A 26,889-nucleotide genomic window follows, 5' to 3' on the forward strand; every position below is an offset into this window, starting at 1 on the left:
GCTTGCAATAGTCGTAACAATTTCCTCCTCCCAGACCCTCTTATATCTGTCCCAGACAAACATTAATGGACAGCCTCCTGCCCCATGTTTATCCCCTTTGCTCATTCATTTATCCTTCCTCAACATTTCATATTTCCCCATCTTATTAAATCTTTACAGATCGCTTGGTCATGGTACAGTCCATGCTAGTAAGCCAGTTTACTAGTTGGCTTAAGTCTGGGAGCAGGACAACGCCTTACTACTTATACCTTGTTTTCCTCCTAACACAATTGGTTTCCGTTTTCTTTCTTGTAATCAAAATTTTCATTTCTTTTTAACATAAAAATCATTAACTAGATCGTATTTAAGTAGGCCCTCGTTTCCGTTTTCTTCACCCACCTTCCCTTTCCCTCCAACTCATCCTTCCTTTCAATCCCCTCTCTCCCTGGGCATTGTCATCATCCACTTCCCCCGACCCCATCTCAATCCAAGCATCCCTGCCCACCAAGCAAATCCGCTCAAATTCTGTTAAGCGTTTCCATATCAGGTACAAGTGATTCATGCTGTCCCCAAATATGATAATATGATTGCCCAGCAGTCATGTTTTTGGCATAGTTGATTTTCACACTTGACATGTTTCGTGCTGGAACCATACTGCATACCACGAACTCCTGAGATTAACCTCTCAAGCGGACTTAAACAGGGGTCAGTGTTCTGTTCCCTGATGCGGTGTTAACTCTTCACATTTATCGAAAGAACCTGACTGAGGTTAAGCATGCACAGATCTGGGCCCGGGTCCCCGACGCGAAAGCCCATTTAGTCTTTTCAAATTTCCTTCCTGCCCAACTTGTTCACTGCTATGACACATTAAAACTTCTTCATCTCTATCATCACCCAAGACGCTTAAACAGCACCAGTCTGAAAATTCTCCCAGAACGACATCCCCTTTCGTGATGATCACACTAAGCCAGGAGTCATCCAACTGTACACAAACTCAGCCACACCCACCCCTTCGTCCACAACCTAAGAAACTTACCCAGTCTCTATAGCAGCCATCCCTTTGGGGGCACGATTGCATTCACTTAACAACATGCTATTCATGCAGACATTCACCCTGGCCTCTTTAACCATTTATAGGCAGAAAATTCTTGACCATATTAAGATTCCGGGGCACTGTCTTCTTCAGAAAACAGCACACGACGATCCAAACAACATCTGAAACTTCCCTGCGCTCTTGAAGCTCTCTTGGGGGCTCCATCTATATCTCTATCTATATCTATACCCACTCAGTCTCACTCCCGGGATCCCTCCTGCGTTCCTACCTTTGACCCAACACATTCATCATCGCGCTTGCCTGCTATCCAGGAACCCAGCCTTCATCCCTCAACCCTCATCCCTTCATTCTTCACTCTACATCCCTTGATCCTTACCCTGTCATCCCTAACCTCTCATCCATCTGGCCCTTGACCCTCATCCCTACATCCCTCATCCATTTGACCCTTCATCCCTCAACCCTTAATCCCTTATCCATTCGACCCTCATCCCTTCATCCCTCATGCATTCGACCCTCATCCTTTCATCCCTCATCCATTTGAACTTCGCCCCTTATCTGTTCATCCCTCAACCCTTCATCCCTCATCCATTCGACCCTCATCCCTTCCTCCCCCATCCTCATCCTTTCATTTTCGAATCCCTCGATCCTCACCCCTTAACGCTTTCCTCTGAACCCATAAGACATTATACGTAATAAACCATTAGACATCTTTATCTTATTGGTGTGGTTTTTGGTTAGTAAACCATTCTATGAGAATATGTTGCTTTATTAAGTAATTTTTTGAGGAACAGGCATGCTTGCTTGTGTTATATGTAAGAGAAGATATAAGCAAGTTTATTCCCAGAAATATCTGAGCTTCCCCTTAACGTTAGCTTGTGTTAGCTTTTAACATTTGGTTAGCTAGGCTTAGCTTGATGGGGGATGGGGTAGGTTGAGCTGAGAAAACAGTGAACATACTTCCAGGTGAGGGCTGAGGCAGGAGGTTTCTGTGGTTCTCCTCTCGCTCCAGGCGGGGCAGGACTGGCTGCTGAGGGTGCTGGCGGTGATTGTGGTGGGGAGTTTGGCGTGGCGGCTTCACAGGCCTCAAAACTAGTAGACAAAAATCACAAACAGTGTTGTCAAAAATGTTGTAAACAGTTACGTGAACTCATGAAATTAATCTATTTAATCTTGATGAAATTATGCCAAAACTCGTATTGTGCTGGATTTTAACATTTCGGACTATAGCCACTCATTAAGATTAAAAGTAACCGTGACACTGTTTTGAGACAAATTAATGTATTTTAGTGTCACTAGCAGCAATGCAACATGTGCACTGACACACATCATGTCTTTAAAGCTGTCTTACCACCACCTACAATTTGACTTTGTCTCTATCGGCTCCATTTCCTCTGTAGGACAATAGAGTATAAAACTAGGCAAACTTAATATTAACAGAGTTGGTCTCTCCACATGTAATTGGGATGGCTGTAGCCCAGGAGATAGAGCAGGTTGTCTACTAATTGGAAGATCAGCGGTTGAGCAGCAGTCTGCATGTTGAGCTGTCACTGAACCCCAAATCACTCACAATGGCTGTCATTGGTGAGTAGCCATTCTATCATGGAACTTTCCTTATTTATGGTGAATACAAACTGGTGTGAAAGGTGGAATATTACATATGTTATGCCATTTCTGCTCAACTGATCTTGAGTTATTGTCAATCAAATGCAGGCTGCACTGTCTGCCGAAGAAATTCACATCAGTCATTATCACAGCAGTCTACATTCCACCACAAGTGAATGCAGAGGCTGCCCTGTCTGATCTCTGCAAAGACCTCAACTCCTCACAAACCAGCAAATCCTGAGCGTTCTTTGTTGCTGGAGACTTCAGGCGAACCTTAAAAGGGTAATGCCTGACTTCCATCAACAAACTGACTGTACCACAAGGGGAATATGGACACTTGACATATTCAGAGGTGGCTACAGAACAGAATTCAGGACATCAGTGTCAACTTCACTGATGACATCAAAGAACTCACTGAGGCTGTGGTGGATTTAATCTGTAAAACTACAAACACAACTGTACCAAAAACTACAGTTATATCATTCCACAATCAGAAACCATGGATTACCAGAACCATCCAAGATGCCATAAACAAACAAACTTAAAGGGATAGTGCATCCAAAAATGAAAATTCAGCCATTATCTACTTACCCATATGCCGAACGAGGCCCTGATGAAGTTTTAGAGTCCTCACATCCCTTGCGGAGATCGGTGGGGGGAGCGGCCAGCACACCTAATGGCATATGGTGCCAAGAACACAAAATTGAATCCAAGTATCTCCATACTGCTCATCCATAGTGGTCCAAGTGTGCTGCAGCCGCGACATAAAAAGCTGTTTCGAAAAACGTCATATGAACTCTGTTTTTAGCCTCACTGTAGCCTGTAGCTCTGACTGCTTCTCTGTGCTCCGCGTTCATGTGTGTGCACAGTCTGAACAGCAAAGACTTTCCTCATCCGTTGGCATTGCTTTGCATTTGAAACAACTACACCACCAGGTTTCCAGTGCTCGACTCCGGTATTCTGTGGCTGGCTGAGGGTAAGGCTCATAAGCTGTGGTGGCTGCTTCGCCCAGTAGCCTGAGGTCCGTCCGTATACTTGGGCTCAAACAAATACGGCTCAACAAAGAAATGCTGTTCCTCCTTAATTTCAAAGTCTTCAGACATGTTGGGCTGTCCTTTGCTAAAAGACTGTAGTGCAAATTATCTTTTAGCTCTGTGGTTACCATTGTCTCTCCCTGTGGTGCACGTGTCACGTGATGTAAACACGGGTGAGCAAAGCTCATGCGTTCGCTGGTCTCGGGCAAGCGCGCATACGTGAGCGCGGAGCACAGAGAAGCAGTCAGAGCTACAGTGAGGCTAAAAGCAGAGTTCATATGACGTTTTTCGAAACAACTTTTTATGTCCTGCTGCAGCACAGTTGGATCACTATGGATGAGCAGTATGTGGATTCAATTTTGTGTTCTTGGACGTTAGTCTGGGGCGCCGTCTGCCATTAGGTGTGCTAGCCGCTCCCCCTGTCAGTCTCCGCAAGGGATGTGAGGACTCTAAAACTTCACCAGGGCCTCCATCGGCATATGGGTAAGTAGATAATGGCTGAATTTTCATTTTTGGGTGCACTATCCCTTTAAGCCTTTAAATTAGAACTGCATTCTGGAAAGATGGGCAGCAGCCTACAATGTAAGAAGAGCAGTAAAAGAGGCAAAAAGGGACAACAGGAAGAATTAATTTCTGATTTTAAAAAAAATCAAAGCTATAAAAGACTTTCTGAGGGGACAACCCATAGTTTTATACAAAACGGTGTCTGTCCCCCGACCACCTAAATTATCTAAATCTAAAATTAAACAAAGAGGAGTTGTACACTCCTTCCAGTCATAATAATACCCACATTCCTCAAGGCAGCGGCTGAGGAGGGGGAGTTGCAGCCATTTTTAACTCTAGTCTGTTAATCAGCCCTAAACCTAAACTAGATTATTATTTATTTGATTGATTGATTCATTTGTTCTTAGTCTTTTGCATCCGACCTGGAAAACCTCGCAGCCACTTCTATTTGTTATAGTGTACCGTGCTCCTGGCCCTTATTCTGAATTTGTGTCTGAATTCTCAGAGTTTTCATCCAGTTTAGTTCTTAAATCAGATAAAGTTATTATTGTAGGCGATTTTAACATTCATGTTGATGTCGATAATGACTCTCTGGCTACCGCGTTTATCTCATTATCACACTCCATTGTAGTGCAGCAGATAACTGAAGAAATTGTTCACTTTGTGACACAAGCATAAAATTTGGTACAAATACTCTCTAAGGGCCACGCTTTTGGAAAAAGGCGCTGGCCACTCAACTGTTTATGGTCTAAACCCAGATTTTTGTGGTCAAAATTTTTTATAGGGATGTTACTTTGCCTGAAACAGCTTTAATTTTTTTTATTATTATTTTTTTTCTCTCTTTTTTTTATTTTCACGGTGCATTTTGTTAAAGTTGTTAGTTCTACTCACATTTGCAGTGCTGAGCAGATGAAACCCAATCTACACCTTCCACAGCACCCTGATTTGCAGCCACACTTGGTGAGTTGTCTACAACTCTCTGCAACTGGTGAACTGGCTGTCCAGAAGACCCGGCATTCTTCATCAACCTTCCTCCATCCCCAGTCAGCAGGACTCTCTGCTTCTGGCTGATGCTGGGTTGACTGGAAATGGCAGAACCATCAGAACTGAGACTGGTTTCTACAGTGTAGTTGACCAGCTCTGAGAGAACCAGGGGAAAGATGTCTGGTTCTGGTTCACTCTGAGAGGAATCTTTTTCAAGGGCTCTCAGGTGGTATCTCTCCCTGTTGTAGAGACCACGAAGACATAAACAATGGTATTTCAGCTCCTGTGCTATGGCGTCTCTACCACTCAGTTTAGCCAATAGTTTACTATCATTTAGTGTCCGGGCACATTCATGTAGTCTGTTGTTCAGGTTAATTGTCATTACCTGTCTTAGGTCCAATGCAGGGGATATTTTATTGCAAAAAATGCAAGCCTGACCATCATGACTGGTTCAACGGTGCTTTGTGTGGTCTTCATCTATTTCATTACTACTTTGAGCTTTGGGTTGTCGCTTCCTCGCACGATCTAATTTGGTGTTGTTGAACATTAGTCAACAACTCGTGATACTTTGCCTGGTTCCTTCTCAAAGAAGCTTCTATACCACCACCTTCATCCAGCTTTGCCGGGTCCATGATCATCGGCATTTCATTGATCTCATGAAAGAGTCAAACATTGGTGGCAAGCATGATATAGCCATCATGTTGAGGAACATGATGGATAGGAGGTGATACAAGGACTTCATTTCTTTTGTCTTTATGAAGACAACATTTATTCCAATCAGTTTGCCTCTTGGCTAACACTGGATTTGCATTTGCCATTCTTTGAGGACTGATTTCTGATTAAGGCCGAGGGTTTATCCTTTTACCACCTTAATCAAAGCGATACTGCACATTCAGATATGGGAGGTTTGGGTGACCTACACCTAGCCTGATCATTCATCCAGGACCATTTAAGTCCCATGTGATCTGTACATCTTCCGGGTAAGTGTACATGAATGAGTCATGTACAGCCCCGCTTACCCTTGGCTCGGCTCTCCCGCGCTGGCACACCCTGTCAATTCAGGCGCGGCTATCTAACTACATCTACTTACTATTTTTAATAGCTAATTGAAGGGGACTGTTAGACAGCATTTGGGACACTAAGTTAATTTATACTATCACTATTAGTCAACAACTAGCTGACACTAAACCCCATGCTGAGTTCCACAGCAGTGATGTCACCATTGTGCCCTGGTTGTGACATTCACTCTATTAAACTAAGCTTTTCTCCAAATACTAAATATCAGTGATGACAAAAACAACACTTATAATAATGAAATGTGAGACCTATAAAACAGTTTAGACCCAAATGAATTTATTCCATAACAATTACGTGCCGATATAGGACATATTGGTACAACACCTGGAAGCCATCTTGAAAAATGGCGTCCATTATGAATTTTTGAGTGGTCAGCGCCCTTTTTCAAAAGAGTGGACCTAGAAGAGTATTTGTGCCAAATTTCATGCTTGTGTCACAATTTGAACGATACTTGTGAATTACGCAATTATTTGCTGCACTACTGGCTTCAGTCAGTACATAAACCCACTCACTGTTTTAACCATACCCTCGATCTAGTTCTGACGTACGGAACTGAAATTGATAACCTAACAGTCTTTCCACAGAATCCGTTATCGGATCATTATTTGATTACTTTTGATTTCTTTTTACTCGATTACACACCATTCAGCAACAGTTACAATACTAGATGTTTATCAGATAGTGCTGCCTGTCGCAACATTTGAGGCAAAGATTCCATCCACGTTAAATTTAATACCATGTTGTTGTGCCGTACAAGGATTTATAACAAAGGCCTGCACTTTATCCATAAACTTTTGGGCCTACATGTAACAATCAAAGCCTGAGACCACATGTTGGCGCCCAAAAGAACAAAGGAATCACTCTGTGTGAATCAGCTGATTCAACCCCAACACAGCACCCCAGCTGACCAGCAGAGGTCCCTTGAAATACACAGCTCCCATTGGGTGAAATCCGCCACGGCCAACCCCGCACCGGTGACGTCACGCCGGGGTATATCATCACAGAGCGTACCTGAGGCAAACGCTTCTGGCTGTGATCCTCATAGCTAATAGAAGTACCCACAACTGTTCCTAAAGCTTAGCAACTCGTCCCACGTGGCGAACGCTTTAGAAAGAGTTATTACTGTGCACAGTTAGACGCGTTTTAGGCCTACGGATTTCCCTCGCTGGTCGAGCTGATCTCCTCTCCTCTCCCTCACTCTGTGCGCCGAGGAACACAGAATAGCCCGGTACGAGACCACAGATTGACCCTCTCACCCGGATGCCCGCAGATGCGAAGTTTGGTAGATAACGAGGACTGCCTGCTTCAAGAAGAAGGACAAGGAGCCCCTTCTTTCCCCGAGTGATTCCCCGCTACGAGCCGGAATTAACTCGCCTCGTCAGAGACTTGCCCCCTCGCCGAGGACCCGTTAGCCGCTGTGAGCCGCTAACCACTTCACCTCTGCCGTAACAAAGGACGCGCGAGGAACGACCGACACATCACTCCACCTTCTGCAACAGTAAGAGGCTTTAGCTCTGGGCAGATATTAGTCAGTGTGTGTTTTTTTAAGTTTGTAAGGGCTTGTTGATACGGACCGCCGCGTCCGATTTTGGCTGCATTGATATTGTAAAAATATTGCCTGTGTTGCTGCTGTCTGTTATTCTCCTGCCCGTTTGTGTCTGCTTGTAATACGCAGTGATCCGACCTCGTCGGACCGCTATTGTGTCGCCCCGCACACGGGATTGATCAGTACTTCGGCTGTGTTGGTTCAATTGATGTTGGTTGTAAATTAATGTCATCAGTGTGAATAAACCCTGTTATACTGCAAAGAGAGGTTGCTTTGGTTTTTCATTGTATACTGTGATGAAGCTGGTTGACAAAGTCAGTGCCTGAGCTCCACTCCTTCCTGTTCATCTTATAGTTGCTGATATCTCCCTAGAATTAGCTTCCTAAGTGAACACTCTTGAGACTGAATTTACATCTGATCATTGGTCCGGTTTTCCTGGTGGTGCCCCGCTGTAAGCTAATTTGATTATTATGCTTATGTAATAATTAATTAATTATTAATTAATTAATCAAATATTTTAATAATCCATAATTAATTTTAATAATTATGAATTATTGCCAATGATCATATTTAGCTCCTCCTCTTCCCAACAATGTCCTTCTATAACAGAGGTTGGTTACACCCCGTCTTTCTGAAACCCCGCCTTTCTGAAAATAGAACTCCATTCTTCGTAATGGCGGGGTTTCCCATTTTTTCTAAAGGCCCCGCTATTCCAAATATTGGGGACAACCCCTCCATTCCGAAACCCCCCCACTCCGAAATTGATTTTCAAGTCCATATTTCTCTGAATTTCCTGCATCAAACACTGCCGCCTGCTCTCCAGCTGCGCTTGCACAATTCTGAAATAAGCTGTAGCCTACTACAAAAGCTTGAAATGAACGTTCAACTCATTGTTTTTTATTGAAAATATGTCACTGTCTTCATTTATGGGGAGGGCGGGGATGAACGGATCACTTTTTAATATTTACCTCTCTGCACAGAGATGCATTTATTTATAGTAAACACATTTTATAGTGAGCAGCATACATATGTCCCCTACAAATCCCAACCATGTTTACAAAGTTTGAATGAACAAGACGGACGCAAAGGAAACAGAGGCTGTGCATTGATCCTTTTGCCCCTGTCTGCAGGGACGAACGGACCACATGATGGGGTCAAACGGATCATGTGCATAATTTACCACAAAACAAGCTTCTTCTTAATGACATATAACACTCATTATGCTTCAGTTGAATCCTCTAAGCAAATGACCATGTTGAATTGAAATTAGTTTACCATGTTAAATGTTCGAAATTGTATGAAATTGCTCCAATGCGTTAAACCAATCTTTGTGCATAATCACACAGCCTGATATGCCCTGACAAACACAGTGGGACTGCTGTACAGACCGTTGGTCTTTCTTACCCTAACCCTGGTTATTTTCTGCAAAGAAATGTCTTTTTTATTCTCCCCCAGTCTGCTGTCAGCAGGAGCGGCGGCTGCAGCGGGGATTTCAGCACCACGGACAGCGCGCGTAAAAAGACTTGACAAGTGTCTCCTCTAAATGTGTTTGCTGCTAGCAAAATTATACATAATAAATGAAGACAGTGACATATTTTCAATAAAAAACAATGAGTTGAACATTCATTTCAAGCTTTTGTAGTACAACGAATTTCGGAATTGTGTGAGTGCGGCCGGAGAGCGGGCGGCAGTGTTTGGTGCAGGAAACTCGATATGGACTTGAAAATCAATTTCAGAGTGGGGGTGGTTCGGAATAGCAGGGTTTCGGAACGGCAGGGTTTCGGAATGGAGGGCTGTCCCCACAGAGGTTTCATGTACCGACTTTAAACTCTCCCCAAATAATCATCTTGTCAATAGCGCTGCAGGCTCACTGTGAACAATACTTGACTCTGTAGCGCCTCTTAAAAAGAAGTTAACAAAGCAAAGAAAGTTCACTCCTTGGTACAACTCTCAAACCCGAAAATCAAAACAAATAAAGCGAAAATTTGAAAGGCATTGGCGATTAACAAAACTGGAAGAATCTCGTTTAGTCTGGGAACAAAGTCTCAAAACGTATAAGAGGGGCCTCCGCAATTCCAGAGCAAACTATTACTCAGCATTAATAGAAGAAAATAAGAACAACCCAAGGTTTCAAGGTCACAGCTCTATTGAGCCTTGTATTCCTTTAGCCCTTAGCAGTAATGATTTTATGAGCTTTTTTAATGACAAAAGTCTAACTATAGAGGCAAAATTCATGACCTCCTGCCCACAAATGGAACCAATCTGCCCTCAAACACAGCTGTAAGACCTAATATATATCTAGATAGCTTCTCCCTGATTTCTCTTCAACAATTGACCGCAATGATTTCTTCATCTAAATCATCAGACCCCTCTTAGACCCCATCCCAACTAGGCTACTTAAGGAGGTCTTATCTTTAGTTAACACTCATATATTAGACATGATCAGATCTTTATTAACAGGCTATGTACCACAGTCCTTTAAGGTTGCTGTAATTAAACCTCTTCTAAAAAAAGCTCACCCTGGATCCTGAGATATTAGCCAACTATAGACCTAATCTAATTTTCCCTTTCTTTCAAAGATTCTTGAGAAAGCAGTCGCAGACCAGCTGTGTGATTTTCTCCATGATAATAATTTATTTGAGGAATTTCAGTCAGGATTTAGGGTGCATCATAGCACTGAGACATCACTAGTTAAAATCACAAATGATCTTCTGATTGCTTCAGACAAAGGACTCGTGTCTGTACTTGTTTTATTAGATCTTGTGCAGCACTTGACACAATTGACCATCAAATTCTGCAACAGAGAATGGAACATTTAATTGGCCTAAAAGGTTCTGCACTAAGCTGGTTTAAAACTTATTTAGCTGATTGTTTTCAATTCGTTCATGTTAATGATGAATCATCTCTACGTACTAACGTTTGTTTTGGAGTTCCACAAGGTTCTGTGCTCGGACCAATCCTATTCACTCTATATATGCTTCCCTTAGGTAACATCATTAGAAATCACTCTGTAAATTTCCATTGTCATGTGGATGATACACAGTTGTATTTATCGATAAAGCCAGAAGAAACTGATCAATTGACTAAACTTCAAAAATGCCTTAAAGACATAAAAACCTGGATGAGCACCAATTTCCTGATGTTAAATTCAGACAAAACTGAAGATATTGTTCTTGGCCCCAAACAACTCAGAGACTCTGATGACGTAGTTTCACTGGATGGCAGTGCAGTAATACTTCACCAAGATTTGTCTTTTAATTCTCATTTAAAACCTCACAGACTGCGTTTCTTCATTTGCGTAATATTGCGAAAAATTAGGCCTATCCTGACCTGAAAAGATGCAGAAAAATTGGTCCACGCTTTCATTACCTCTAGGCTGGATTATTGTAACTCCCTATTATCAGGTAGCTCTTTATAAACTCTCTCGTGTTCTAACAGGAACTAAGAAACAAGATCATATTTCTCCTGCTTTAGCTTCTCTGCACTGGCTCCCTGTAAAACCAGGATTGAATTCAAAGTCCTACTGTTAACTTACAAAGCTTTAAATGGTCAGGCTCCGTCATATCTTATGCCCTCTATACACTGTGCAATTTTAGCAATCTTATAAGACTATTGCATGACACACTGTGAGACGTGGATCTAATAAACTTTAGTACGACGTCAAGTTTGATGTGTGCAGATTGTACGATGGCCGTTTGCTACTGAATCGCAGGTTACAACGTATGTCAATATACAACGTCATCGGCGTGCACCGCATCAGCGTACATCATCCATCTGCGCCACCATAGGTAGCTTGCTCACCTGGAAGTTGCAGTTCCTCCGCAATTTTCTTCCATGCAGCGTCGTTTTCTCACGGTCATGATAGCAAGGCAAGGCAAGGCAAGGCAAGGCAATTTTATTTATATAGCACCATTCATACACAAGGCAATTCAATGTGCTTTACAAGGGAAATATGTTAAGATAAAACATTAAAGGAACAATAGATCATTAAAAACAAAAGCTAAAAGCAAGAAAAACAGTGCAGAAAATGCATTTAAAAAACAAACATAAAGCAAAAGCAACAGCAGACAAATATAAAAACAATAGCTACAGATTATCCTAACAAAAAGTTACATATCTAGTTCACTGGTAAGCTGCAGTAAATAGTAATGTTTTAAGCCCTGATTTAAATGAGCTGACAGTTTCAGCCGACCTCAGATATTCTGGAAGTTTGTTCCACAGGCGGGGAGCATAGAAACTAAAGGTTGCTTCACCTTGTTTGGTTTTGATCCTGGGAACACTGAGTAAACCTGTTCCAGATGATCTGAGGGGTCTGGATGCTTCATAACGTACAAGTAAATCAGAGATGTATTTAGGCCCGAGACCATTTAGTGCTTTATAGACAAGTAACAAGATTTTAAAGTCTATCCTTTGACACACAGGAAGCCAGTGCAGTGATTTAAGCACTGGTGTAATGTGCTCAACTCTCTTGGTGTTGGTGAGGACTCTGGCAGCAGCGTTCTGGACGAGCTGCAGTTGTCTGATTGATTTTTTACTCAGGCCTGTGAAGACACGTTACAATAGTCCAGCCTGCTGAAAATGAAATCATGAACAATTTTTTCTGTATCTTGTTTAGACAGAAATTCTTTTATTCTTGCTATGTTTTTAAGGTGGTAGTAGGCTGATTTAGTAATTGTCTTAATGTGACTATTAAAATTTAGGTCTGAGTCCAGAACTACACCAAGATTTCTGGCTTGATTTGTAGGTTTTAGTGTCATGGCGTCAAGGTGAGTACTGACTATTGATCTTTGTTCTTTGGGGCCAAAAACAACTATCTCAGTTTTTTCTGTGTTTAGTTGTAGAAAATTCTGGCACATCCACGTATTGATTTCGTCAATGCACTTATTTAGCAGATGTAGGGGACTGTAGTCATCTGGTGACACTGTTATGTAAAGTTGTGTGTCATCTGCATAAGTATGGTAGGAGATGTTATGATATTCCATAATCTGAGCAAGAGGGAGCATATAGATGTTGAACAGAAGAGGCCCAAGAATGGACCCTTGAGGAACTCCACATGTAATCTTTGTTCGCACAGATTCATAATTGCCAAGTGACACAAAGAAATCCCTGTCTTGTAAATAAGATTTAAACCAATTTAGCACAGTGCCAGAAAGTCCCACAAACTTTTCTAGTCTGTTGAGCAGTATCTTATGGTCAACTGTGTCGAATGCAGCACTGAGGTCCAGTAATACCAGAACCGAAATCTTTGATGCATCACTGCTCAGATGAATGTCATTTAAAACTTTTACAAGTGCAGTCTCAGTGCTGTGATGTGCTCAAAATCCAGACTGAAAGGCATCAAAGATATTGTTTTGCTCCAAGAAGGTGTTAAGTTGCTGAAAAACAACCTTTTCAATGATCTTTCCTAAAAATGGTAGGTTTGATATGGGCCTGTAGTTATTTATTACTGAGGCATCCAGATTAGGCTTTTTTAAGAGAGGTTTAATGACTGCAGTCTTCAGGGCCGTTGGAAAAAGGCCTGACTGAAGAGCAGCTGGAGGACACATCAAATAAACAAAGCTTCTGCTGCCACAGCTCCACCAAACTTTCCTCTTTCTGGGAGTTCCATAGACTTCTTTTTGTTTGTTTTACCTCCATGGCAAACGATCATTTGTTCGGGTTTAGCGTCGGTGTCGTGGTGACCATTGCGTCATTTCGTGCTGCATTTCTATTGGTTGATTAGAAGACGTAGGTCGTAACAGCTGTCACACTGTGAGATAGTCATCCTAAATTTCTGACACTGTCAGAATTTTATCTCAGGTTATCTTTGGTCGCAAGACATTGACAACGAGCGTCCTGGAACCTGTCTCACAGTGCGACGTAAGACCACCATTTTAGAGCCACGACCAAAGATATCGCCACGTTTCTCCCACGATGGTCATCTTTCATTTGGGACAGCCCAAAATTGCACAGTATATACCGGCCATTAGATAGCTCATAGTGCCCTACTATCCCACCAGAACACTGCGCTCTGCGAATGCTGCTATCGGGCTCCTCTCCTGTGGAATCATCTTCCTGTTGGGGTCCAGGAGGCAGACACCGTCTCCATATTTAAGACTAGACTTAAGACTTTCCTCTTTGATAAAGCGTATAGTTAGGGCTGGCTCAAGTTTGCCTTGTACCAGCCTCTAGTTAGGCTGACTTAGGCCTAGTCTGCCGGGGGACCTCCTATAATACACCGAGCACCTTGTCTCCCCTCTCTCTCTCTCTCTCTCTTTTGCTCATGTCCTGTTACTGCATCTCGCTAACTTGGCTGTACTGCATGTCACTAACTCGACTTCTTCTCTGGAGCCTTTGTGCTCCACTGTCTTGCAAGTTAACTTATATCGCAGTGGTGCCTGGACAATGTACATGTGTGGGTGTGCTGCTGCCGTGGTCCTGCCTCCTGCTGCTGTTATCATTAGTCATATCAAGGTCAAGGTCAAGGTTTCTTTATTAATACCGGCTGGTAAATTTGTTGTGCAGACAGGCACTCGGCGATGCCAGTATAAAAAACATTCACACCCAGACATCATGACAGACAAATCACAAATAGAAAAACACAATATAATCAAAATACATGGTCATAGTCATAGGAATAGGAGTAAAGAAGTGCTTCTACATAGAAAAGAAAAGAAAAGTGCTTCTACATGTCCCTGGGGCCAACTAAATTCAATATAAGCAAAATCACCTTATGGCTTTACTGTTCAGCATTACAATTGCTGTGGGTATGAAGCTGCTTCTGTACCGTTTTGTCCTGCCCTTAGGGGCCACAAAACGACAGCCAGAGCGAAGGAGCTGGAACTCGTCATGCAAAGAATGTGAGCCGTCGTTATGAATAGCGCTGGCTTTACGCTGCAGCTGTGTGTCATAGAGGGCTGCCATGGTGAGCTGAGGTTCACCAATTATCCTACCAGCCCATTTGATAATCTGGTTCAGGGAATTTTTATCCTGCAGTGACAAATTACCAAACCAGGACACCAGGGCAAAAGATAACATGGACTCAATAAAAGCTCGATAAAATAGCCTGAGCATAGTTTTGTCAATGTTAAAACTGGACAATTTCTGAAGATAAAACAAACGCTGATGTCCCCTCTTACACACTGCTTCACAATTCTTGTTAAAAGACAGTTTAGAATCAATGACAGTCCCCAGATATTTGTAGCTTTCCACACATTCCACAGATTGGCCCCTAATGACTGTGGCATCACAATTTGGAGTCTGTGTCCTAAAGTCAATAGTCATGCCCTTTGTCTTGGATATATTAAGCACCAAAAAAGAAAGATCACACCAACTAATAAAATCCTGCAAGACTGGACCATGGCTGGATTCATTGTTATGCAACAAACTCACAATGACTGTGTCGTCTGCAAATTTTAAAATGTGCCTGTTTTCATAAACACTCTTGCACATGTTTGTGTAAAGAATAAAAAGTAAAGGAGAGAGAACACATCCCTGAGGTGAGCCAGCAGAGGAACATAATGACTCAGATAAAATACCATTCACTTTGACTCTTTGTGTTCTATCTGTTAAAAAATCTAAGATCCAACCCACCAAATTCTGGCTCAGCTAAAAGTGCTCGATAAGCCTTGTGGCTAAAATGTGAGGTTGGATAGTGTTAAAAGCTGATGAAAAATCAATAAAAGTCAGTCTAACATGGGTTTTGTTTCCCTCCAGATGTTTAAATAAAAGATTCAGCAGGGTAAGTATGGCATCTTCAACACCTCTGTGGGCCCTGTAAGCAAACTGCATAGGGTCAAGTGCATGTGCTGTTCTCCCTAGAAGTTCTGATTTGACAAGTTTTTCAAATATTTCATTAAAAGAGAGGTGAGGGCAACTGGTCTAAAATCATTCAGAGTGACTGCTGACTTTAGGAACAGGGATAATCTCTGCTTGTTTCCACAACCTGGGCACCTTTTGCTGACTCAATGACACATTAAAAATGTGATGAACAATAGGACTCAATTGTTTTGCACATGACTTCAGTAAAGTACCACTAATTTTATCGGGTCCAGGGCTTTTATTTGCTTTTAGAGAGAGGAGACACTTTTCCACTTCTATCTGTTCTAGTGCAAAGTGTTGATCATTTTTAAGATTGTCTCTCAGACTCTTCACTTCCTCGCTGGAGTCAAACTGGTCAAATCTTAGATAGAATTTATTTAAAGCACTGGCTAAATCACAGTTTGACCCAAAACCATCAATAGTGATGTGAGTGCTCTTTGTCTGTTTTATGCCTGCCATTGTCTTAATACCAGACCAGGCCGTAGAAAGGTTATTCTCTGCTAGTTTGCTCTCTACTTTGGTTTTGTATTTCTGTTTAGCCCGTAGGATTTCAGTTCTCAGCTCTCTTTTAGCTACTTGTTGTTCAGCAGGTCCCCCGAAGTTGAAGGAAAGCTTCTTCTGCTGTAGGTGAGACCTGACTTCCTTGGACATCCATGGCTTGTTATTGGGGTACACCTTGATAGTTTTAGTGGGAATGATCCTATTCTCACAGAAAGTCACATAAGAACAAAACACATCAGTGAGTTCATCAATGTCTGTACAGGAGTCTTTAAACATCTCCCAGTCGGTGCAGTCAAAGCACCCTTGGAGACAAGAAGTCGATTCCTCCGACCAAATTTTGACTTCTTTAGTCTGAATTTTTCCCCTCTTTAGAACAGTTTTATATGCCGGGAGAAGAAGCACACAGTTGTGGTCAGCAGAGCCTAGTGGAGGCAGCCGAAGTGATTTATAGGCTCCCTTAACTGTACCATAGCAGAGGTCTAATGTCTTGTCCTTCCTAGTTGTGCACGTAACATACTGATAAAAATTCTTTAAGGATTTTTTCAGAGATACATGGTTAAAATCTCCCAGTATGAAATGTGGTGCTTCAGGTGACATGGACTGCAGTTTCTGCACTACATCAAAAATAGTGTTTGTTGCAGTAGATGGGTTTGCTTTGGGGGGGATATACACCGTTGTGATGAATATCTGGGGGAATTCACGGGGCAGGTAAAATGGGCGGAGCGACACTGACAGGAGTTCCACGTCAGAGGAACAGAGGCTTTCCCTCACTGTCACAGAGCTGCAGTAGCGCTTGTTGACGTATATGCACACGCCCCCTCCCCGAGATTTCCCTGTCATCTCTGCATCCCGATCCTGACGGAAAGGGACTCCAAATCCATCAATGGAGAGGTCGGTATCCGAGTCCTGCTCTGTGAACCAGGACTCCGTGAAGGCCATGACGCAACAGTCCTTGTAGTTGCGGAGGAAACGAACATTTCCTTGAAGCTCGTCCAGTTTATTCCGCAGCGACTGTGCGTTCCCCAGGATCAGGGAGGGCAGGGGGAGGCGCGTCAGCTGGCGCTTCTTTAGGCGCAGCCTGACCCCTCCCCTTTTACCCCTCTTCCTTCTTTTAAATCCCCTCGCGTTATCGCTGCCAAAGTTAAGACTGACATCCCGTCGGATCTCATCTGGTAACCCTGTCAGATGAAAGTCTGCTGTTAACTCAGCGATTCGGCTCTGTGTATTCCACTGCAGCAAGAAATCCCGAGCATATTGCATCCTTGGACCAGGAAGTGCACCCTCGCCGAACCCCAACGACAGGTTGCTGAAGGTCCACAAAGTCCACAATACAACGAGGATAAACAGCTCCATGACGACAAATCAATGGGAAAATGTGTAGAAGCACTAGTCCATGGCGATCAGCAGCATAAAAACATAAACCTTTCATAAAATCATTCATAACGCAGAACATAGGACGCCGAGAGACCCTCTGCTGGTCGCAGCGTGCGCATGCGCCCTGCTTCAGAGCAGGGCGCATTTCTACTGTTATTATACACATATGATTATTGTCATATATGTATACTATCAGATATCAATATACTTTCAACATATTGTTCCACAATAGCCGTAATTATTATTATAATATTATTACTTTAATTAATGTTGTTGAAAGCTATTATCATTACCGTGTGTCCTGCATCTCTCTGTGTCTCTCTTTCTGTCTTACTGTGTCATACGGATTACTGTTAATTTATCATGTTGATCTGTTCTGTATGACATCTATTGCACGTCTGTCCGTCCTGGAAGAGGGATCCCTCCTCAGTTGCTCTTCCTGAGGTTTCTACCATTTCCCCCCCCCCATTAAAGTTTTTTATGGGGTGAGTTTTTCCTTATCCGCTGCGAGGGTCCTAAGGACAGAGAGATGTCGTATGCTGTAAAGCCCTATGAGGCAAATTGTGATTTGTGATATTGGGCTTTATAAATATAATTGATTGACCTATAGATGGATCGTTTTTAACCCATCTCCCACCACACAAGTTGCAAAGCAATTATGGTGCCTGATTGGATCTCCTCTCAGGACTCTGTGGGTGTGTACAGACTGTGAATGACTGACATTTCTCTCATCTCCTGTTAGTTTGCTGCACCTGTTATCTCATTGTTATCAGTGAAAACACCTGTGAGGGTGTTCAGGGATTTCACTATGACCAAGATCAGTAAAACTGAAACACAATGCTGATGGAAAAATCCCAACTTAATTCCAATGCTTCCTCTAAATATCACACTGCTGCTGATGCAGACTTGGGGTCAAACTGAGAATGCACCTTGGCCAGGCTGTGAGAAACACCTTGAGCATTATATGTTAAAGACTTTTGGACCACCAGTTCAATCACCATAGCTACAAACTGCTACATGAGCTGAGAGACATCAGGGGGTTAGTCTTATCTGGTAAATCATTCCTATTGACCTACCACTGTAATGAACTGCTAAATAGTTGGGTCATTTCCAGCAATTCCGTGACCCTTAGAAAGCGGAGGTTCATTTCTCAGTGGATTTATCATCTATGAAGGTTAAAAAACAAATTTAGCCCCAATGCCCCTTGTGAAAATGCGGGCTAAATTTTTTGAGAGCCCTAAAACCAAAATGGCTACCTTCGGCCATATTGGAAATTATCTTTTCAATGGTTTGGCCTACAATGCTGCATAGTACATTGTTTCTTGGACTTTTTGGGTTGAGGAATTCCTAATTGATGTCATTTTGATAATCAGACCAATTTCTGACCTCAAATCCAAGATGGCCGCTGATTTTCAGCTCCAAAAGATCAATTTTTCCATGTCGTCCTAGAGCCTTCATATTAGGCTCTGCTAATGCTGAGTTGAGTTATAAACAGTAAAACAACAAATAAATACACAGAAGTCATCTCAGAGGTCAAAAAGGTCAAGGTATACACAAGGCATTGACATATGTATCATTACTGTTATGCAGCGACATTTCTGTCCTCATAAATTAGTAGTTTCTTGCCTTCCAGAAAGAAGAGACTACAATTCCACTGAAATCAATTTTTTTGGAGGGAATTCAAAGGAGTAAAGTAGGGTGAGCATAAACTTTCACCCATGTCTTTTTTTCATGATGTTAATCTGTTTGTCACTTACAGAGCTAATGCTAACTTAGCTAAAAAATTTTCTACCCCGTTAGTAGTTAGAGTTAGGGTAACGCAAACATGTCCACATATTTTAACTGAGTTTTTTATTTTCTTTTATTTTTTCAGATCTACACGCATGCTGCTATATACTTTCACGGCATCAACAAGACCAAGCATGTCTTATGAATGTGTACTTAAATGTGGCAAGCCATGTAAGTCCTCTGATACTATCAGCCAAGGTAAATGGGAGATTTTACAATCAAAAACTAAAAACTGGTCAGGACTTGACAAATATGGTGATGTGTACACCACCACTTCATGGCAAGATGGACTGGGGAGTCATTACATACATCAGACATGTTATATCTCAATTTCATCTTCAGACAAGTTTGAAAAGGCCAGAAAGCACAAAAAAAGTGACATTGCTCAGTGTTCAAGTCAAACATCAAGTTCTGAAATGCAAGCTCATAAGGCATATGATGATGAGACAGAGGGACAATTTTCACCCAAGCGCCTGCGTTCATCTGTGGGTGGGACTCAAAACAAAATGACAAAACAAAGTGTCTATCGATTCTTTTAGTAATTGAGTATTCCATCGATTATTCTGGCGATTAATTGAGTAATCGGATAAGAAATACTGCATGTTTTTATTAGATTACTTTAGCTTTATTTAAGGACAATATATAAAAGAGAATAAGAAAAGTCTCTGAAATGAGAGAAATGAGCAACACGTTTGTTTCCTTTTTTGAAAGTCAGAGCTGTCAACCAGTAATGCAAATGACCGATTTCATACGCACTCATGCTACGCTGCTATTTCTCATGCTGTCAGGAATAATCAGTATTGGGAAGTAGCTCACTACAAGGTGTGCCCTTACGAATTTAACAGCATTCTCAGTAGTGTGGTGGTGACGTCACTACTTTCTGAGTAGTGACGTTTTTGACACAATTGACCATCAAATTCTGCTACAGAGACTGGATCACTTAATTGGCCTAAAAGGTTCTGCACTGAGCTGGTTTAAATCTTATTTATCTGATCGTTTTCAGTTTGTTGACGTTCATAATGAATCATCCTTACGTACCAAAGTTTGTTTTGGAGTTCCGCAAGGTTCTGTGCTCGGACCAATCCCATTTACTCTATATATGCTTCCTTTAGATAACATCATTAGAAATCACTCTGTAAATTTCCATTGTTAGGCGGATGATACTCAGTTGTATTTATCAATGAAGCCAGAAGAAAGTAATCAATTAACTAAACTCCATAACTGCCTTAAGGACATAAAAACTTGGATGAGCACCAATTTCCTGATGTTAAATTCAGACAAAACTGAAGTTATTGTTCTTGGCCCCAAACAACTCAGAGACTCTTTATCTGATGACATAGTTTCTCTAGATGGCACTGCTCTGGCCTCTAGCACTACCGTAAGAAACCTCGGAGTAACATTTGATCAAGATTTGTCTTTTAATTCTCATTTAAAAGAAACCTCACGGACGGCATTTTTTCATCTGCGTAATATTGCGAAAATTAGGCCTATCCTGACCCGAAAAGATGCAGAAAAATTGGTCCACGCTTTTGTTACCTCAAGGCTGGATTACTGTAACTCTATTATCAGGTAGCTCTAGTAAGTCCTTAAAAACTCTCCAGCTAATTCAGAATGCAGCAGCACGTGTACTAACAGGAACTAAGAAACGAGATCATATTTCTCCTGTTTTAGCTTCTCTCCACTGGCTCCCTGTAAAATCCAGAACTGAATTTAAAATCCTACTGTTAACTTACAAAGCTCTAAATGGTCAAGCTCCGTCATATCTTAGAGAGCTCATAGTGCCTTATTATCCCACCAGAACACTGCGCTCTGAGAACGCAGGGTTACTCGTGGTCCCTAAAGTCTCCAAAAGTAGATCAGGAGCCAGAGCCTTCAGCTATCAGGCTCCTCTCCTGTGGAATCATCTTCCTGTTATGGTCCGGGACGCAGACACCGTCTCCACATTTAAGACTAGACTTAAGACTTTCCTCTTTGATAAAGCTTATAGTTAGGGCCGGCTCAGGCTTGCCCTGTACCAGCCCCTAGTTAGGCTGACTTAGGCCTAGTCTGCCGGAGGACCCCCCTATAATACACCGGGCACCTTCTCTCCTTCTCTCTCTCTCTCTCTCTCTCTCTCTCTCTCTCTCTCTCTCTGTCGTATTCTATTAGTGCATCTTGCTAACTCGGCCATTCTGGATGTCACTAACTCGGCTTCTTCTCCGGAGCCTTTGTGCTCCACTGTCTCTCAGATTAACTCATATCGCAGCGGTGCCTGGACAGCGTGACGTGTGTGGTTGTGCTGCTGCTGTGGTCCTGCCAGATGCCTCCTGCTGCTGCTGCCATCATTAGTCATTAGTCATACTTCTACTGTTATTATACACATATGATTATTGTCACACATGTATACTGCCAGATATTAATATATACTTTCAGCATATTGTACCACAGTAGCCAGAACTACAACTATAATATTATTACTTTCAATAATGTTGTTGTAAGCTACTGTCATTACCTGCATCTCTCTCTCTCTCTCTCTCTCTCTCTCTCTCTCTCATTGTGTCATACGGATTACTGTTAATTTATTATGTTGATCTGTTCTGTACGACATCTATTGCACGTCTGTCCGTGAGGGATCCTCAGTTGCTCTTCCTGAGGTTTCTACCGTTGTTTTTTTCCCCGTTAAAGGGTTTTTTTGGGGAGTTTTTCCTTATCCGCTGCGAGGGTCATAAGGACAGAGGGATGTCATATGCTGTAAAGCCCTGTGAGGCAAATTGTGATTTGTGATATTGGGCTTTATAAATAAAATTTATTGATTGATTGATTGAGTCAAATAGCTTTTCAGTAGTGAAGTTAATTGATTGACTGAGTAGTGCATTAGCGTCCATAAAAGTTACAAACTCTTTTCCCCAGGAAAAACTCTGAAATGCAGCAAACTCTTTTCCTGTGGAAGTCTGGATAAAAGTAAGGATAGTAAAACTGAGGATAAGTGATGTGACTGATGCCAAACCAAGGCATGAGATGACAGAGTTGCCCCTCGTCCAGTATTGAAAAATAAAATGTACTGTCCCTTACTGATTCAGTATGGGGTGCAATTTGTGTAAAATTTTCTTTGTCTAATATAAATCACTGAAAGAAGGTTCATTTGTAGTTCTAAACATATTCAGGGAGTTTTTTTACTCAGTTTTTGTCTCTCCCACAATGTTATTCCTCTCTCCTACAGCAGCCATTACAATTACATGCATATGGACAATTATGCAAATTAGGTGATGACGTCATTTAGCGACTTCCAGCAACTTTTAGGACAGGCAATAGCTACTTTTCTTACTGAGGAGTTGGCAACAGTGCGTATTTCTGTGGAAACAGTTTAACGAGACATATTGGAGAAATATTAAATCCAGAGGAGAATGTCACATAATGGCAGGTCTGTCACTCAGTGTCATCATTGCCATAATTACGGAGACTCAGGACCACTGTTAGCCCGCTGACTGACTGCTAAAGTTATCTGAAGGTCCCTTTACGCCCGGATATTAAACTTATGGAGCTTATGGATTCATAAAGCCTCACGTGCACTTATATCTCAGTCATTGTGGAGGTGGGCGCTAGGGTTGTCAAAAATATCGATATTCCGAAAAGTATCAATACTCAAACGCCGTATCCGGATACGATACTAATTTGCCAAGGTATTGATACTACAGTGCGCGCACCCACAGCGCCCGTTGCGCGCACTCGACAGGCAGTGCAGCAGGCCGGACAGCGTCTGACCGGCAGGCAGAGAGCCCTCACCACGACCCGGTTGGACCGGTGTTGTCGTGCATGCACGCACATATTTCTGTTGCTACAATATGGCCAGTGCAGCTGCAGGAGGGCCAGACCCGCCAGTCTTGGTCGAAAATGAAAAAGGCAAAAGCCTTGTTTGGAAATATTTTGCATACGAGGCAAATGAAGAAGGGAAACCAAAAGATCTCGGCAAGCCTGTGCAAACAGTGCTTCTGCTTGCTGCTCAATTAATGTTGGTTGTTTTGTTATTAGCCATTAGCTGCGGCTAGCAGCCTTTAGCTAGCTAACGTTACTCAAACGTGTTGTTTTCTATTAAAGTTACAGAGTGAAGTAGAGAAAACTCGACCTGCAACTAAACAGAAGAAGCAAGCACAGCCAACTCTACCACTTCTGTTTGACAAGCAACGAAAATACGGCCCCAAGTCACCAGAAGCTGTGAAACTAAACAGAGCTGTGGCAGAGTACATCTGTGAGGATCAAGTTCCTATTTACACAGAGGAGAAACCTGGGTTCCAACAACTTCTCATGCAGCTAAATCCACGGTATGTTCTTCCTTCACGAAACCACTTCATGTACACTGAAATCCCGGAGTTGTACAATACAACAAAACCAACACGCATGAAGCAGCTTCAAGGGAAACCATACTTTGCCTGTACAACTGACCTTTGGACCAGCAGAGCTGTATCCTCTTTCATGGCTGTAACCCTGCAGTTTATAACGAAGTCCTGGGACATGCAGAGCTGGTGTTTGAGCTGTGTTGGGTTGCATTCAGAGCACACAGAGGACAGCTTGAGAGACGCTTTGGAGGAGATTGTCCAGGAGTCATGGAAGCTGGATATAACCAACATGGCAGCCATCACCACAGATAATGCATCAAATAACAAGAAAGCATTTGAGGAGCATTACACATGGATCCCATGCTTTGGGCACAATTCGCACTTGGCTGTTAACAAGGGTCTGGCTATTGACAGTGTAGCAGGAGCACTCTCCAGACTCTGGGGTTTTTTCGGACCTAACTGTATTGCGGAGTTTTGCACAGCGGCGACCGGATCTTTTCTCTCAAACCACAAAAAATGTGATGGCACAACAGTCTCCTTCAGTACATTATTCTATGCTTTGTTTTGATTTTCACATTGTCATCCTGTTTAATTTGTCTTCTGATTAAATCGGAACCGTTGAAACAAGTTGTAGGAAGCCTCTGCAAGTAATTGGTTGCTGGCAGACACTCTGTGCTGCAATAAAATGGTTAATCAGCAGTGCCGTGCACTGTAGAGCCCATGCGCTGCTGGTTCTGCTGGCCTGAATAGAATATAATGTTTATAGCCTTACTGTTGTGTACAGCCTTTATAGACTGAGCTGAGTAGTGATGCGCGGGTCGACCCGTACCGCGGGACCCGCAAATGGACCTGTGGGTCGGGCAACAGTGATCGTCTGTTAAATCGGTCTGTAAATGATATTTTGACATTATTATTATAATCTATATTAATTAATTAATCTATAACCTTTTACTGTCATGGCATCCGAAGGTACTGATGCGTTGAGCAGGTGACAGTTTGCGGTCGTTTTCAAAACACACTTGTGTCACGCACTCCAAAAGAAACTTGTTGAAACTTTAAACAATAATTTATTGTACAAAACGGGACAACGGTTCCATAATTCATATTAAATTCAAAAGATAACGAAAAAACAGCTACAAGTTAGAGGGAATAGTGATAAAGTGGTAAAACTTGGCACTGATCCACAGCCTCAGACGGATGCGCTCAAGCGTGCCGTGCACACAAGCTCAGTTGGTAGGCCATACTATATTTTCACATTCTTAACAATGCAATTTAAAAGTTTTGATTTTTATTGATAACCTACATTTACCAACAACAAAAAGACTACATTTAGCACCAAAAAAAAAAAATGTAAAAAATAAATAAATAAAAAACGAATATCGAATACCAAATTTTCATAACGAATACCTACCCATAGAAACAAATATTCGAATATCCGAATATTTGGGTACAGCCCTAGATATTTTCCACTTTCCAACTGAGGAGGGCAGAAGCAGTAACCTAGAACATCAGCTGAAAGAAAAAATAAGAAATGATCTGAAGCACAGATACGAGGACAGGCACCTACAGCTGGCATTGAACACAGCCACCTTTCTTGATCCCAGATTCAAGGACAGATTTACCGCATTAAAAGAAGAGGTGAAACAACATCTTGTGGATAATGCACATAGTCTGCAGACTCAGAGAGTCCCAGGTTTGCAAACATCATCTTCAACCCAGCCTACACAGCCTTCAAAGAGATCAAAAACAGATTTGAAGGGACATTTGTCTAACATTCAGGGAGAGAAAAAGAAACATGGAGATGATACATCACCAACAGCATCTGCAGATGATGATCCAGAATGCAGGTTCAGGAATGAGCTGACATTATATGAAACCATGCCTGAGTTGAGTGCTGAGAAGGACCCCCTAACAAGCTGCTTCAAGTCGCGCCTCAGAGTGTGTATTTAGTACATCAGGGCTCATTGGCAACCCAAGAAGGGCAAGACTCACAGAGGAGCACATTGACATGCTTGTCTTTATTGCAAAAAATCTTCAAACAGCGAAGAAAATTCACACTTAAAGAGTCATTCATAGAGTAAAGTGCACTTTCTGAACTCTTGTGTGCCTTAATAAATATGTGCACTTTTCAATTTCAGCCATTTTTTTAAAAAACAAAACAAAAAGTGTAGCTGAGAATACAGCATTTCTACTGTGTGATGTTCATTTTAACTGGTTGTTGTCTACTTTTATAATTTAATACCTCAAAATATTGTTCTAATTGTTGTTTCTTTTGTGTGTTGTCTTACCTCAGACAACCAAAAATGTTGTCATTGTTGCTATTTTTGTTCTTTGCAGTTTGCATTACCCCAGAAAACCAGTTTCTTTTTGCATTACCTCAGACAAGTGTTGTTTGCATATTTTTGCTATTGTTAATTTCAGATTTTTGGATTATTTGCACTAAGTTAAAAGAATAATACCTCAGACAACCTTAAAATATTTTCAAATTGTGTTATTTTTGGGTTATTTATTTTGCATTTATTTGCACTCAGTGAAAACAAAATGTGATTATCTTGTTTTTATTGTTGTTTTTTTCATTTTCTGATTATTTAACTAGCATCTGCGGTTCTGTTGAGAAAGCATGTTCCATGTTGAGACTGAAAAAGCTTTTTTTGAGTTTTTCACTCAACCCTTCGTGACAACCCTAGTGGGCACACATGCACAAGCTTTGTTTACTCACACACAATGTGAAACTAATGCAGAAACTCCCTTCAATCAGTTTGCACATCGATATCTGTGCCCGCTCCACCACTCATTAGATCTGTCAGTTATAAAAATGCCAGAGAAGAAGTGCAGTTTTACAGAGTGTCTCGCACTAGTGTGGTTCTCCGACAGAACAGCTGTCATTACGCGCGACCATTACGCACGGCTGTGGCTATTAATAGTGCCCATGCCACTAATTCATCACATGTAGCCCTACCTGCAAACCATCATGGCAGTGATATTTCTATGTTCATTATAACATGTCAAACACATTATTGACGATAATCATGATAATCATAATAATAATTAATAAATAATAATTTATAGCTCTATAGCGGAAGTAACGTAAGTGGGCTGTCTAACAGAAATAAACAGAAACTCAGTGTGCTGTATAGTTGTACTGAATTTAACGAAGCCTCGAGGCAAATAATATGCCTTAAGGCTTTTTAGTAATCGAATTATTCGGGTTACTCAAGGAATCGTTTCAGCCCTACATATCATACACCAAAACACTGCACAATGGTTTATAATATGAGAAAGGATTTTACGACAGTAGAATTACATTACAAGGTATCGATAAGCTACCAGGAA

General features: G+C 41.9%; 1 protein-coding gene across 2 annotated transcripts in view; it reads right to left on the minus strand.

Moving 5' to 3' along the window:
- The window catches only part of adamtsl5 (ADAMTS like 5), a 186,466-nt gene that overhangs the window by 17,586 nt on the left and 141,991 nt on the right, over positions 1–26,889 (minus strand). Inside the window, exon 11 of one of the 2 annotated variants that reach the window (XM_049603086.1) lies at positions 1,991–2,122. The exons of the other annotated variant lie outside the window; for it this stretch is intronic. Coding sequence (XP_049459043.1) covers positions 1,991–2,122 — 132 coding nt within the window. The remainder of the gene's footprint in view (positions 1–1,990; positions 2,123–26,889) is intronic. 2 annotated transcript variants of the gene reach the window in all.

This window comes from Epinephelus fuscoguttatus, linkage group LG2 (genome assembly GCF_011397635.1).
Source record: "Epinephelus fuscoguttatus linkage group LG2, E.fuscoguttatus.final_Chr_v1".
In the NCBI taxonomy this organism is placed as follows: domain Eukaryota; kingdom Metazoa; phylum Chordata; class Actinopteri; order Perciformes; family Serranidae; genus Epinephelus; species Epinephelus fuscoguttatus.